This window comes from Chionomys nivalis, chromosome 23 (assembly GCF_950005125.1).
Source record: "Chionomys nivalis chromosome 23, mChiNiv1.1, whole genome shotgun sequence".
NCBI classification, from domain to species: Eukaryota; Metazoa; Chordata; class Mammalia; order Rodentia; family Cricetidae; genus Chionomys; species Chionomys nivalis.
The window spans coordinates 11,099,011-11,111,362 of record NC_080108.1 but is presented as its reverse complement, the minus strand read 5'-3'; the positions used below and the strand labels follow the sequence as shown (position 1 = coordinate 11,111,362).

The 12,352-nt window shown below is 49.3% G+C and overlaps 1 protein-coding gene across 4 annotated transcripts in view; it reads right to left on the bottom strand.

The window, feature by feature from the left end:
- Cemip (cell migration inducing hyaluronidase 1) overlaps positions 1 to 12,352 on the bottom strand; it is a 143,932-nt gene that overhangs the window by 51,182 nt on the left and 80,398 nt on the right. For all 4 annotated transcript variants that reach the window (XM_057756206.1, XM_057756209.1, XM_057756207.1 and 1 more), the window contains 8 exons: positions 11,131 to 11,277; positions 10,519 to 10,657; positions 9,213 to 9,449; positions 8,099 to 8,278; positions 5,240 to 5,310; positions 3,902 to 3,997; positions 3,339 to 3,460; positions 224 to 356 (listed from right to left, as the gene is read on the bottom strand). In XM_057756206.1, coding sequence (XP_057612189.1) covers positions 224 to 356; positions 3,339 to 3,460; positions 3,902 to 3,997; positions 5,240 to 5,310; positions 8,099 to 8,278; positions 9,213 to 9,449; positions 10,519 to 10,657; positions 11,131 to 11,277 — 1,125 coding nt within the window. The remainder of the gene's footprint in view (positions 1 to 223; positions 357 to 3,338; positions 3,461 to 3,901; positions 3,998 to 5,239; positions 5,311 to 8,098; positions 8,279 to 9,212; positions 9,450 to 10,518; positions 10,658 to 11,130; positions 11,278 to 12,352) is intronic.

Below are 12,352 nucleotides of genomic sequence, written 5' to 3'. Positions count from 1 at the left end.
AAAGGTGTCTGATGGGGCGGAGCGTTGCTGTCTGCTTTCAACTCCAGGGATGTCTGACTGCTCCTGTCTTTGTGCCTAGACCACTCAGTGGGGGTAATTACGACTCTTTGATACTCCACACGCTGACCCAGCCATCCCGTTTCACAGTGCCTAGCAGCCAGGTCAGAGACCAGAGCGTGGCTGCATTTCTAACCCAACAAGGAGCCAGGATCTGCCTGCTTACCAGGTTTCCCACATAGGAATCGTACTCGGTAGTTGCGGCAGGCTCGGCCCCGGGTGTAGCAAGCAAACCTGTAATCTTGGCCATTTTTGTAGACAACTTCAGTGTTGAGGGCAACTCCGTCCATTGTTGTGGCCTGAGGGTGGAATGGAAATTACAGAGTAAGGGTACTTTTTTATGACGCGGGGAAGCCTTGATTAATGTCCACATTTTCTATTTACAAGGCTAAAATTGTCCTCACTGCAAAACTATTTGCAACAGCCCAGGACTATTATCCCGATTGTCTATTAGAGTTTTGTTATAAGAAAGACAGTATTAAGTCTTGGAATGGAGGTGAAGTGTCCTGATTTCGGGGACAGAGTCAGCTAGGTTTGGGATCTGGAAGGAAGAACACCTTGCCTGTGTCCTACAGGACTTCCTGCTATCATTGTGTGCACATGTAAAGAGCACCCAGCACACATAGGCTCTCTTAGGCTCCTGGTGTGCCCCTACTACCTGATGAACACCCTACCACCATGAGTCCATGGAAGGAGCTGGATAATTATTTATCAAGGACTCACCCCGTTCAGCCCACAGGTGCTCAGAAGGGTTTTTACATGCTACCAGGAGCCTCGAGGCTCTGTGCCCAGGTTCTCCCCTCAAAGACTGAGGTTTGGTGGGTTGAGGCTGCAGCCTGGGCAGCAGCACTGTAAAAACTGCCCAGGCGATGCTAACAGGTAGAAAAGTTTGAGCTTGGGATCCACTGCCTCAGCTAAAGAGCTAAATGCTCGCGGGTATCCATTGCATCCTCACAGAGAAACTAGGAAGAGGCGGTTGGTTCTGGTGATAAGGAAAACCATGCGCAAAGAAGATGAGCATCACAAGTCAGTGGCAGAGACAAAAACGAAGCTCGAGTTTATAAATTAGCTTCAATGCTGCTCCCATTCTAGCTATGCCCAGCTTAAAGGCCTTTGTTCAAACATCCTGTTCCTCATTCCACCACCCTCCGTTCGCCCTCATTGTATCCTTGAAGTTGAGCAGGGATGCCAAGCAAGAAGCGACAAGGGCAGGGCACAGTTTAGGAATAGGCTCAAAGGAGGGTGGTTCCTGCCAGCTGGGGCTCATCCCAAAGCCAGGGTGTGTCTGTCTGCAGACTGTGACTGTCATTCAAAGATGTGCAATTTAGAAAAGCACTGTGGCCATCTTTGGCCCAGAAACCATGGAGACAGACTTGGATAAGGAAGGAAAGTATCACCAAGGAGAAGAGAGAGAGAGAGAGAGAGAGAGAGAGAGAGAGAGAGAGAGAGAGAGAGCTAGAGCTAGACTTTTTAGGAAAGATTATTTGTACCTAATGGAGCCACAACTTTGGCTTGATATGCATGCTAAAAATCAATTAAATTCCAGCTCTTTCCAAGTCATGTGGGCATGATTTCCATGGTCTCTGCAGCAGCTGAGACCAGGTTATAAACTGGTCCCTAAGGGGACCCACTAAGGCCCAAAGAATTCATCACCAAGTTCAAGGTCATCAACTGTTAAAAAAAAACCCTGCTCCTCTGACCTCAGAACCCCACAGAGCCAGCTCCATCTTTAAGGGAGTCCTGTCGTACTGACAACAGCAATGGGCCCTGGCTCATTCATTACCCATTAGGACTGGATATTCGTCATGGGACAAACTCCAGAAATGATTTCAAGGAACTGCTTAATTACAGAGCTTTCTCTTTTAATGACCTCAGTCTTGGATAAGAAGAGAGAAAAAAAAAAAAAGTTCTATCACTGCTAAATGGCAAGAATCTCTAAAGAAACATTATTAGCCTTGCTTGCAGATAATAAAATACTTAATAATATTATCATGGTTACCAGTAAATTAAAATAATTTTGAACAGGGCAGAGTGTCACTTGCTTTTAATCCCTGCACTCAGGAAACAGGGGCAGGCGGGTCCCTGTGCTGGCTTGGTCTACACAGTGAGTTCAAGGCCAGCCAGGCTGGCGAGACCTGATCTCAAACCCTTCCCCCAAGTTTTTGAATGAAATTTGTAGAGAGCATTCAGACGCCCATGTATGGAGTCAGTAAGCCCGTGGAACCAAGTTTTGAGGGAACGTTTATGACCCCTAATTTTGCAGTGAGCCATGAAGTCAAATAATCTGATGGACCTCTACAGCCATCTGTAGGCTGTGAACAGACCGTGAACGCAGAATGAGGACAAGGGGTTTAAACGGACCCTCACTCCAAGGGTGGTAGAAATACAGAGGCCACCCTGAGGAGACATGCCACTCAAAACCTTGCACTGTGGGTACTTCAAACGGTCACTGGTGCAGACAGGTGCCTTCTCAGCTAACTCAGACCTCTCTGGCTTCCAGAAGCAGTTTCCTGGCCACAACCTCTAGGCCAGCTACTGGGGAGGGGGGCAATGACAATCTTGCTGCTGCCTCATGCTTCCCCCATTGCTTTCTCCAGTCCCATGGAGGCCACAGATGTCTGCCCCACCTTGTTCCCAGAGGACCTGATTATGTCCACATGGAACAGGTGTCCCAGAGCCTATGTCACACGCAATCCCGGGCAGTGGGAATGATACAGCTATGATGAGGGCTTAGTGGAAGCCCCAAGGAAGTGGCAGGCAACGGGCAAAGAAAAGAGGCATATGTGAGAATCTTTTGTTTCAGTGTGTGCCCAATGTGGCAGTCATCCCCTCCTTCAGGTAGAATAGAGTCTGAGTGGCAGACTCTGAATGGTGACTTCTATACACCTTAGAGGGAGCAGGGCTGAGGGCATGCTCTTCCTCTGGGTTGCTGGGCATGGGCTACACCTCATGTCCTATCTGCTCACCATGTACTCAAAAGGGCATCAATGCAGATGAGACGTGTGGACCAAGCAGGCCCCTGTAGCTGGCGCTCTCTCAGACACAGCTGAGGAAGCAGAGTGAGAATAAGGATCAGGAACTCAGAGGCAGGTGCTGGAGTCTTAGCTTTCCACAGCTAGGAACCTTTGCTTCTCCGTGGTGGGAGCAGAATAATTAACCTTCTTCAGAGGAGGGGGTAGACACTCATACCACCCAAGAGACAAGAAAAGGCTGTGGCCCACAGAGCTTTCTTCAAAGCAGAGTCTTGGGGTTTTCCCTGGCTGTTGTTGTGAGGTCAGTACCTGTATGTCAATGGGTCGATTGCAGATTTTTCCTGGGTAAGCCGCTCGGAGATCTGAAATTTTCTCCCCACCTTTGCTCTGAGGTACCTTATCATGGTTGAACCACTCCGTCCATTCCACGTCTAGGCGGAAAGCAGAGACAAGGTCAGACGGGAAGCCGCTCCTATTGACACTTCTCTTTTACAAAGGCAGCGTTAGTTTCCTGTTACTACAAAACCAATGAGCAAGATGTAGAGAAATAATAACCCACCCAAAAACCCGCTCCCAAAGCCCATCACTACCATGGCTGCTTCCTGCAAGCTTCTATGACCAACACCACAATCTAGCACATAAAAAACTAAACGTCACAAGCCCGGTGGAGGAGCCACACAACTCTTAACCACTGAGGAAAGCTTGTTGACAGGTCCCCCCATGTGGCTTGGTTAATCAAAGACAAACTCTGTTGCAATTTCTTTGTTGATGCCTAGTAATGTGTCCCTGCTGGCGTAAGAGAAATCCTTGCTATTCCCAGCCTGGGCTTCTGCTAGCCGGTTTTACCAGCCCGCCTCTAACAAACACCTCACCTTGAACCCATTCGCTGGTTGAAGAAACATTGAAATGTTCACCATGCTCTGTCTGGAAGAGTTTGAAAACCCGGGCAGCAGCCGAGCCTTTGTGACCTGTCAGAGACACCAGACACTTGAGGAAGCAGAGACTCCATGAGGAAGCCTTCACTTCTGCAGATCTTCGATATGATTAGGATTGGCTTTAATGTTTGTTTTGTTCTGAGACTGGCCCAGGCTAGCCTTGAATTATGTAGTCAAGGATAACCTGGAGTTTCTCTTGTTGCCTCCACCTCCCAATTGTCGGGATTTCGCCCAGTGTGCGTGCATCACCAAGTCCAGTTCACAGTGGATTTTTGTATTTTACTTATGGCTCTCTTGAACCATTTCCTTAAGGAATCTTAGCCCCCTAACCAGATTATTCTTGTCATTTGGAAAGAGGTTACATTCATTTTTTTTCTTCTGTGTGTCAGTTTTGAAAGCTCGGTTGCAACTTTCTGTCAAATAGAGAGTTGAGGGAACCTGTTCTTTCTCATGATCTGAGTTCTGCCTTGGGATTAGAACCAGCAGCTCTCACCCCATGTGCATGGCGGAGGCTACGCTGTACGATGCAGACCCTCTACAGGGCTGTGGATGTAGCTTAGGTGATAGAGCGCTTGCCTAGCATGCGTACACCCTGTATTTATGCCCAGAGCCATGCAAGCTAGTGATGGGGATGTAGACCTGTAATCTCAACACTCAGGAGGTGGAGGCAGGAGGACCAGAAGTTCAAGGTCATCCTCTGCTATCAGGGGAGAGGGCCTTGGTCCTGCCTCAAGTGATGTGGCAGACTTCGTGGACTCCCCATGGGAGACCTCACCCTGAGGAGTGGATGGGAGTGGGGTGGGAGGAGGTGGGGAAAGTGGGAGGAGGGGAGGGATTGGGAACTAGAATAGGTATGTAAAATAAAAAAAGATTGTTTTAATAAAAAAAGGGAAAAAAAAAAAGAAATTGAGACCATCTTAGGCCACACGAGACCCTGTCTTAAACAAACAAACAACAAAACCTTTCTATGGCTTCTAGTCCTTACTGTTCCTCTGCAGACCTCCTCCCAGCGCTTAGCTTTTCTTTGTCAGGGAATAATTTTTTGAGAAGTTATTAACAATTCTTTGGAGATGTTCAGAGTCTAGGGAGAAATCTATTTTCTTCCAGCATGGACCTTTGTCCCTGCCTCAGAATGTAGTACCTCAAGTGCCCAGAGTCTCGACGGGGCCCTGGCAGATGGGCAGCTGTGTTCTAAGACTGGTCACTTACAACCCACACAGCCCCTGGTCAGGGAGACGGCGGAGGGGCCCGGACCTCCCACCATCCATTCATTACCTTGGTATTCGATGTGGTCTTCAACTGAAGAGGAGGGCTTGCCCTTCACAGTGATGAAGCTCCAAGGGTGTCTGAAAAGAAAAAAAAAAAAAAAAGTCAGGTTTTTCACACATTGGAGCCTGCACTTGGGTGGGCAGAGTAAAGACAGGGTTCCATAGTTGAGTCTCCCTAGCTGCTAGAGGAATTTACCATCCACTCCATGGGCTTCCTTTCCCCATAGAACAAGAACCTTTGTTTTGCGAACACAAGGGTGCCTGCTTCCTCACCAGCCAGCTCGCCTGGGCCTCTGCACCCTGGAGATAGCTTGACTCAATGCTGGCATGAATGGGTATGAATCACAATCAAACACACCAACAACCCAGGGGTGCCACCCGCCAAGCCCAGTTAAATCCTGCAGCAAATACAGCAGCTGTGTTCTGACAGAGGCGATTCCACGCATGCCCACTGCCTCCAAGAGATGACCTCTAGAAAAATGGCACCGGATACTGTGACCGGCCACTTAGCCACCTGCCTTAGACCTTAGAAAGGAATGAAATATGTTGGCCTAGTGCTGGAGAGGGAAGGATAAAGGTTTATGATTTGGGAAATCACGTGGCCCTTTCTCTTTGGGAGTGTGAACTGTTCACAGGCACGTTCCTTAGTGGTCTTTGCCTTTCCAGCATGCCACATGCAGTGGCTGGGGTAAGGGCTCCATCTTAAACACAACACCCTAGCATGCTGAACGTCTATACTGAAGGGAACTAAGAAATGGCAAAAATGACCCTCTAAGTTTTCTCCCTGAAGCGGGTCCGAAGCCTTTACCCCCACGAGAGAGGTGCCCTCTCTAGAGCTGAATGAGGAATTCTGGGAAGAATTCCAACTCCGTTCACTCCAGTTAGCTTATCTGAGAAAGGCTCATCAGATTTTCTCATTTATTCTCGCCACTTCATGAAACTTAGCATAAAATAACTCAGGTTGAACTATTTGGATTCTTACGGCTTCCTTTTCCCTAGGGAGAGAGACCCTGCGGCATGTCAAACTTAAAACAGTGAAATCAGTCTGCCTTTCTTCTGAGAACCAGGCTCTTGCTGAAGACCCCCATCCCCTGAGAAGGTGGCAGCTACCTTTGCATGACAAAGCAAAAAAAAAAAAATCTTGGTGTGAGAAGCTTTTGATTTTGCTTGGACTTCCTGTCTTGGGGAGTCATTCCTGACCCATGCTCAGGTGGAGGATTCAGCCATGTCGCATTCTTACTGAAGTCTTTAACTGGCTTCCCATTGCCCTTGGCATCAGCACAGAGCCACTGACGCCCCCCCCCCCATGCCAACCCTGCAGCCTTGTCTCTCCTGCCCCCCTTGCATGCATATCCCTGCTCCGTCTTCCCTCGCTCCTCATGAGAGCCACACACTCGCTAGAGCCACTGGTTTCTTAGCATCATCTTGGCCTCCTCCCAGCTGTGATCCTGCGCTCAGCCCCCTTTGCCTGATATCCTGTTCTCTGTCATGCGTACCATTCATCTCCATCTGCTCATGCAAGCTCAGTCAAGTGAGTCCCACCAATACCTCCTCACTATTTCCCGAACAAACAAATGAAGGGGACCATTCCCAGAACATCTGCCGATTTTTAGATGCTCAGCTCTTATCACTCAAACCTACAAAGGAAGGGGAGGCGGTCTATGTAATTCCTGCTTGCTGTGGCCGGGAGGAAATGTGAAGGTTCCCACTGTTCCAGCGACTTTCGTTTGTAAGGACAGAACAATCACGAACTGTGCCAGGCAGGGTGACAACTATGTTATTCATATTATCCCATGAAACCTCTCCCAGCGTCCTTTGAAGATAGATCCGGAGATACCCGAGTCTACAGATGCAAGAATTAAGCTAAGAGGGTGAGTCACTTGCCTGTGGTCACACCTCAGTGGCAATGCAGGACAGCCTCAAAGCCAGTCATCAGGAGCCACCACAACCTTCTTCTGATGAGGCCCTTCAGTAGCTGCTCCTTTCAAAGTACCCTCTCTCTCTCGGCGTAAATGAATAACTTGACTTTTGGGTTTATGGTGTGGTGAAATGAAAGCATGTTTGGCGTTGGCTGACAAAGGAGCCCTGCCATCCCAAGATATCACTGTCATATTTGGCTGCTTGCGTTTCCTGCCCCAGTTCCCCTTCCAGAAGCTACATCCAGAGAACACGGCCTAGGACCTGGGGTGTCCCTTCCAGCCCAGGAGATCTCTGTCCAGCCAGTTATATTACTATGCAGGCTAGAGAAGGCTCTGATCATCTCTGAGCTTGTCCGTATCTGGAGATTGGGAGTCACACTCTCTAACAGCTTTGGGGCAGAGCATCTCAACTTAGAACCAGCTTACAGGATCAGAAGATGTGGTCTTTGTGTGCCAAGTGGCTTCTTGCAGTTGTCCATGTGTGCTCATGCCAATATTAGGCATGATCTTACAATCCAAAGCAAGTAGGACACACACTGGAACTTGTCAGAAAGGCTCCCTTCCCTCGGGTATTTAGCTGGGTGGAGATACTTTGTATAATCCCTAAACCACTGTCTGCCAGTTCCCGAAGAACAACAGGAACCCTGAAAGGGTAAGCGGCCCTTAACTGCCCATCGGGACTCTCACTGATTTACAGGTTTCTCACTTAGGGCACTGAGTGCTTATCAGTGACTGACAGACGTCAGTCCATATAGGAACCCATGCATTACAATAGGGGGACGTTCCAGTAAGGAAACCCAAGCTTCCTTTAGACACAAGCTCTTTGAACTTCACCCAGGGTGGAGGAGTGGTGTGCCGGCCTGCTCTGTGCTGGCACTCAGTGTCATGTGGAGCTGGAGACAAACCCCCTGGTCAGTTCAGTGAAGACCACAAGTGATGGACCGTACCTAAATCCAAGATGTAGGAAGTGCTTGCTGCCCAGTTTGGTCATTGCCTTCCTGGCTGTGTCATCCAGGTTCCTTGAGCCTTCATCATTCACTGCGACAGAAAGGATCCTGCCGTCAGGCACCACATTCAAATACTGGACCAGACGTTCGCTCTCCTTCTTGGATCTGTAGGTGTCAAACCTGCAAAGGCGAGAGACAGTAAAGATGTGGCTAGTCCTGGTGGCAGTCTAATGGACACAGAGACCTAAGTACACGTTTGTTTCAGCAACGGGGATGCTGTCCAAAGACCCTGAGGACCCAAGTCTGTAACAAAGAAGCCATCTTCACAGAGCAAGCCAGTGTGGGTGTTCGGCTTGCTGTACAGATACCCAAGAAGGAGGGGTCTGATTTGGCCATAGTGTTTACTCACCAGATAAAATGCCTCAGAAATAACCACAGTGTTAGAGAGCTTGGGCTCTGGGGTGTAGAATAAGTCACATGCTTGGGGCTTAGGCTTTTAATGTCTCCTTTCCTCCTGGGGGTGGTAGCTCATGTCTCTTGGAAAGGACTGGGAGAAGACCCAGACACTTAGGAGGGATTTCTATCTCCAATCCAGACCGAAGCAACTCCTCCAAAGTCCTCGGGAATGACAGTGTGACTGTCTCATGCAATGTCTCCCTCCCTGGAGCAGCTGTGTATGTCAGCGTCATTAAACTGTCGCCTCTGATTCATACTGTAGTGGTGATAGATTCTTAGCCATGTGAACACTGCTTGCTGCCTTTCTGCCTTTTCCTCATCCATTCTCTTTTTAAAAACATTTTGTTTACTATAGTAAGAATTTTAATCAAGAAGCTCATCCTTTTAAACAAGAGTTTTAACATCCGTTTAAACAACATGGTTGGTTTATTAAAAGGATGTTAGAAAATTGATCATCTCTAACTACAGGTTGTGTGTACTTGTACACATTTGTGTTAAATTCAGCTTTGCTGTACAAATACCTGGGAAGGAAGGCACCTCTCCAGAGCGGGACCCCCGTCCTTGGCACTCACTGCTGCATGCCAATCTCCAGGGAAGCCCCCCAACTGGGAGAGATCCTGAACAAGTGAGTGCATGAATAGGGAAAAGTCAACCTTACCTGTCAGAATGGATGACTGTGCCTGATTTGGGGTCAATGACATGAACAATGACTCCACGGTGACCCCAGCTCCTTTCAAAAAAATATCCTCCCTCCTGCATGCCTCCAGGACGAAGGGTCTTGTTGAGAAACGTCCAGGAGAGTTTTTTCTGTCCGTGCAACTCAAGAGTGCCTCCTCTGCCCACTCCGATGTACTTCAGGCCATAGTAAGGGTCTGGCTCGATGCCTTCATCAGCCCTGCAAGAGAAAAGCAGTTAGCCGGTGACGTCTCTGCAAGAGGCTGAGCCCCGAGGGGACTGTCACTGTTCCGTAATCCCCGCTATGGTCTCAGAGAGCCAGCTGCATTTTTGGTGATGACATTAGGCCTGCAGAAAAGCATTAGCAACCTGACCTTCCCAAAACAGAGCAATAGTGAGCACCCAGGGTAGCAGTGCTTAACAGACACTGGTCACGGCCACATTCTTCCGTGGTTTCTGTCTCAGTCCTTATCGGCTGTAAAATCACAGGTACTTTCACCATGTGCCTGCCTACACTCAAACATGCTTGACTACCACGTCTTAGAACTTGCAATAGCTTAAAAAGGGGTCACAGCCAGAAGGGAAAGCCACGGGGAAAATTCCTGTCTTGTGTTTGTTTTCTCCAATGGAAGCATCCCCCTCCAGGAGAGTGAGTGGTGCTCCTAAGACCCAGAAACCTACGGGAAGCCAGAAGACTCAGAAGGGTCCTAGCAATGGCTAGACACAAGCTGTAAACAATTGCTGAGGTGAATGGAACTCTCTCGTGGAATTGCCTGCCTGTTGGGTTGGAAGCTCCATGGATGCAGTTTTCATGAGTCAGCACTCACGCTGCTGTGGCTTTTAGGAGATGCAGTTACTCTGAATCACCTGTGCTCTTATAGGTAACCCCAATAAACCTAGAGGTTCCCCAAGCTAGACTTGGGTAGAATAATTTCTCTGGTCTGTCTTTGGTGCCCTCTCTGGAGTGAACGGTATTTGCTCACACCTCGCTACGAAGCATTGCACCCTGTCCTTTCCAGCACTAAGCAACCTCTTCCAGGGTCATGGAATGACCAGAAAGCTGCTGCCAGAAGCTCCTGTGATGCAGCTGCTCCATCCACGCTCCATCCACACTACGATGCTCACCCACATCACCACGTCTATCTCGTTCACGGATACAGTCTAGTGGGACACAAGGGTGGTTCCTCTCTGCCATAGAAGTCCAGACCTCTTGCCTCCCTCTCCACGGGAAAACCTCTTTCCCATCAGCCCCAAGAGCAGTGCTTGAACCCCGAGTGAGGTCATCCCACCTTCCATACAGCACAATACTGAAATTGCCCTCGAAAGGGCAGAGGGCACTCCCAGCATGTAGCTCTCCGCCGTCCTCGATCAGAATGTGCCGGGCACGCAGCTCGATGTGCTCATGGTGGTCTTTAATGACAAGTTTGCCTGAAAAGAGAACAGGGAGGTCTGAGAAGACAAGAACCTTGGGTACGGTTAGAGTGGAACCCAAAGAAGGCTCCCTGCACCCCATTTCTTTAGGCAGGCAAAGGGGTCCATTTTCTCTGCACGCCTATGCCCACTTGTCTTGTGGAAGTTACTTTTCTCCATCATCTGCTTTGCAAGATATACCCAGTGGTCATCTGGTTTATTGCCATTGTTCCGCTTGCTGAGTTCAATTATCAGGCAGGTCAGGGTGAGAACAGGTGCCTTCAGAGCACCTAAGAGCTGTCATTTTAAATGCTCTTTCCCTCCCCCAAGATTAGGCCATCTCTCAGCGCTCTGAGTCGATGGCCGTCTCAGATCTCCAGACGCTCTGACCTGAACCTGACGCGTGGAATATTTGTTCTGCCTATCTTAGCTCCTGGCCAGGTAGAGCCATGTGCGGGGCTCCGGGTGGTGGGGCAGACAGGACAGCTTACCTCCCTGTGAGATGGTGATGGAATGGACGGTAGCAGAGGAGGTGAGCAGTAGACTCCTGCCCTGACCGATGTGTACGTGATGGTCTCGGTCATGGCCAGGGCTCCAAGGCTGCAGGTCAGGGTTCTGGTCAGGACATTCAACTGCCCCTGCCCAAGACAGTGACATGCCACCAGTCAAACTCACCAGTGTCACCAAGCGAAAGATAATGAATGGGTGGGTCGGGCGAGTACATCTCCATGGCGCCCTTTTCTTCTCTACCAGGGTTGGAAGCGAGTCCTTAGACACTAGAGAGATGCTCTCATCTGGGAGGCAGGTACCCTGGGGTTTGGGTCCACGCTTTTCATGACTTTATCACATGACTCTGGACAGCCCCCTTCCTTCTCTGATTTAGCTTCCCATTTGCCAGATGTGGGAATTTTCTGCCTGGTGGGATGTATGCTGTAGGCTCCTCTCAAGGCTCTATTCCTTACCACTGGACATGTCCTTTGTAGGCAAATGACACCAAGTGACACATGCAACATTACTATAAGAGATACTGGCTCTGGCACAGCCTAAGGCCACTAAGCCGGGGCAGTTACTACGCTTGTCCAGGGCAGTCTTATTCTTTCTGTTCTGAACTCTAGGAGCTGAGGAAGATGACGTTTTGCAGGTTTTATGGGCTCCTCAGGGTAGATAGCCACCTGCTCTTGTTCTGAGGACAGGCTGAGCTTCCTGCCCAACATGCCCCAAGGCAGTCTGAAGCCAAAAGTGGCCAGCGTGCATGCAGTGATCTCAAGAGCCAGAGTGTTTAGTACAACTGGGGAGACTTTTGGATTTTTACAAGATTTGCTGAGGATCTATTCCAGGTCTGTGCAATTTGAAGATGCAAAGAGAGATATCTCTGCCTCAAGGAGTCAATTCCTAGAGGGTGGAGAACAAATGTAGCCACCTGGAGTGTCCAAGGTGCAGACCAAGAACCTCCTGGGAAGGATGGGCTCCCGCTAAGTGAACAGCGCCTCAGGTCTCACCCCCTCACTTTCAAGCCAAGCCCACAGTCCTTCCCTGTCCAGGAATACGAGTTTGCAGCGAACTTTGCAACTCGGCCTGACTCTGTTGGACCTGGTCCTACAGGCTTACCCTTCATCGGGAGCATGAACCCCACTCTTCAGAAGCTCCGAGACTGTGACTAAGATACAGTACTTCCAGGACTGGATTTGGCAGACCCTGGGTATTTGTGGAAAC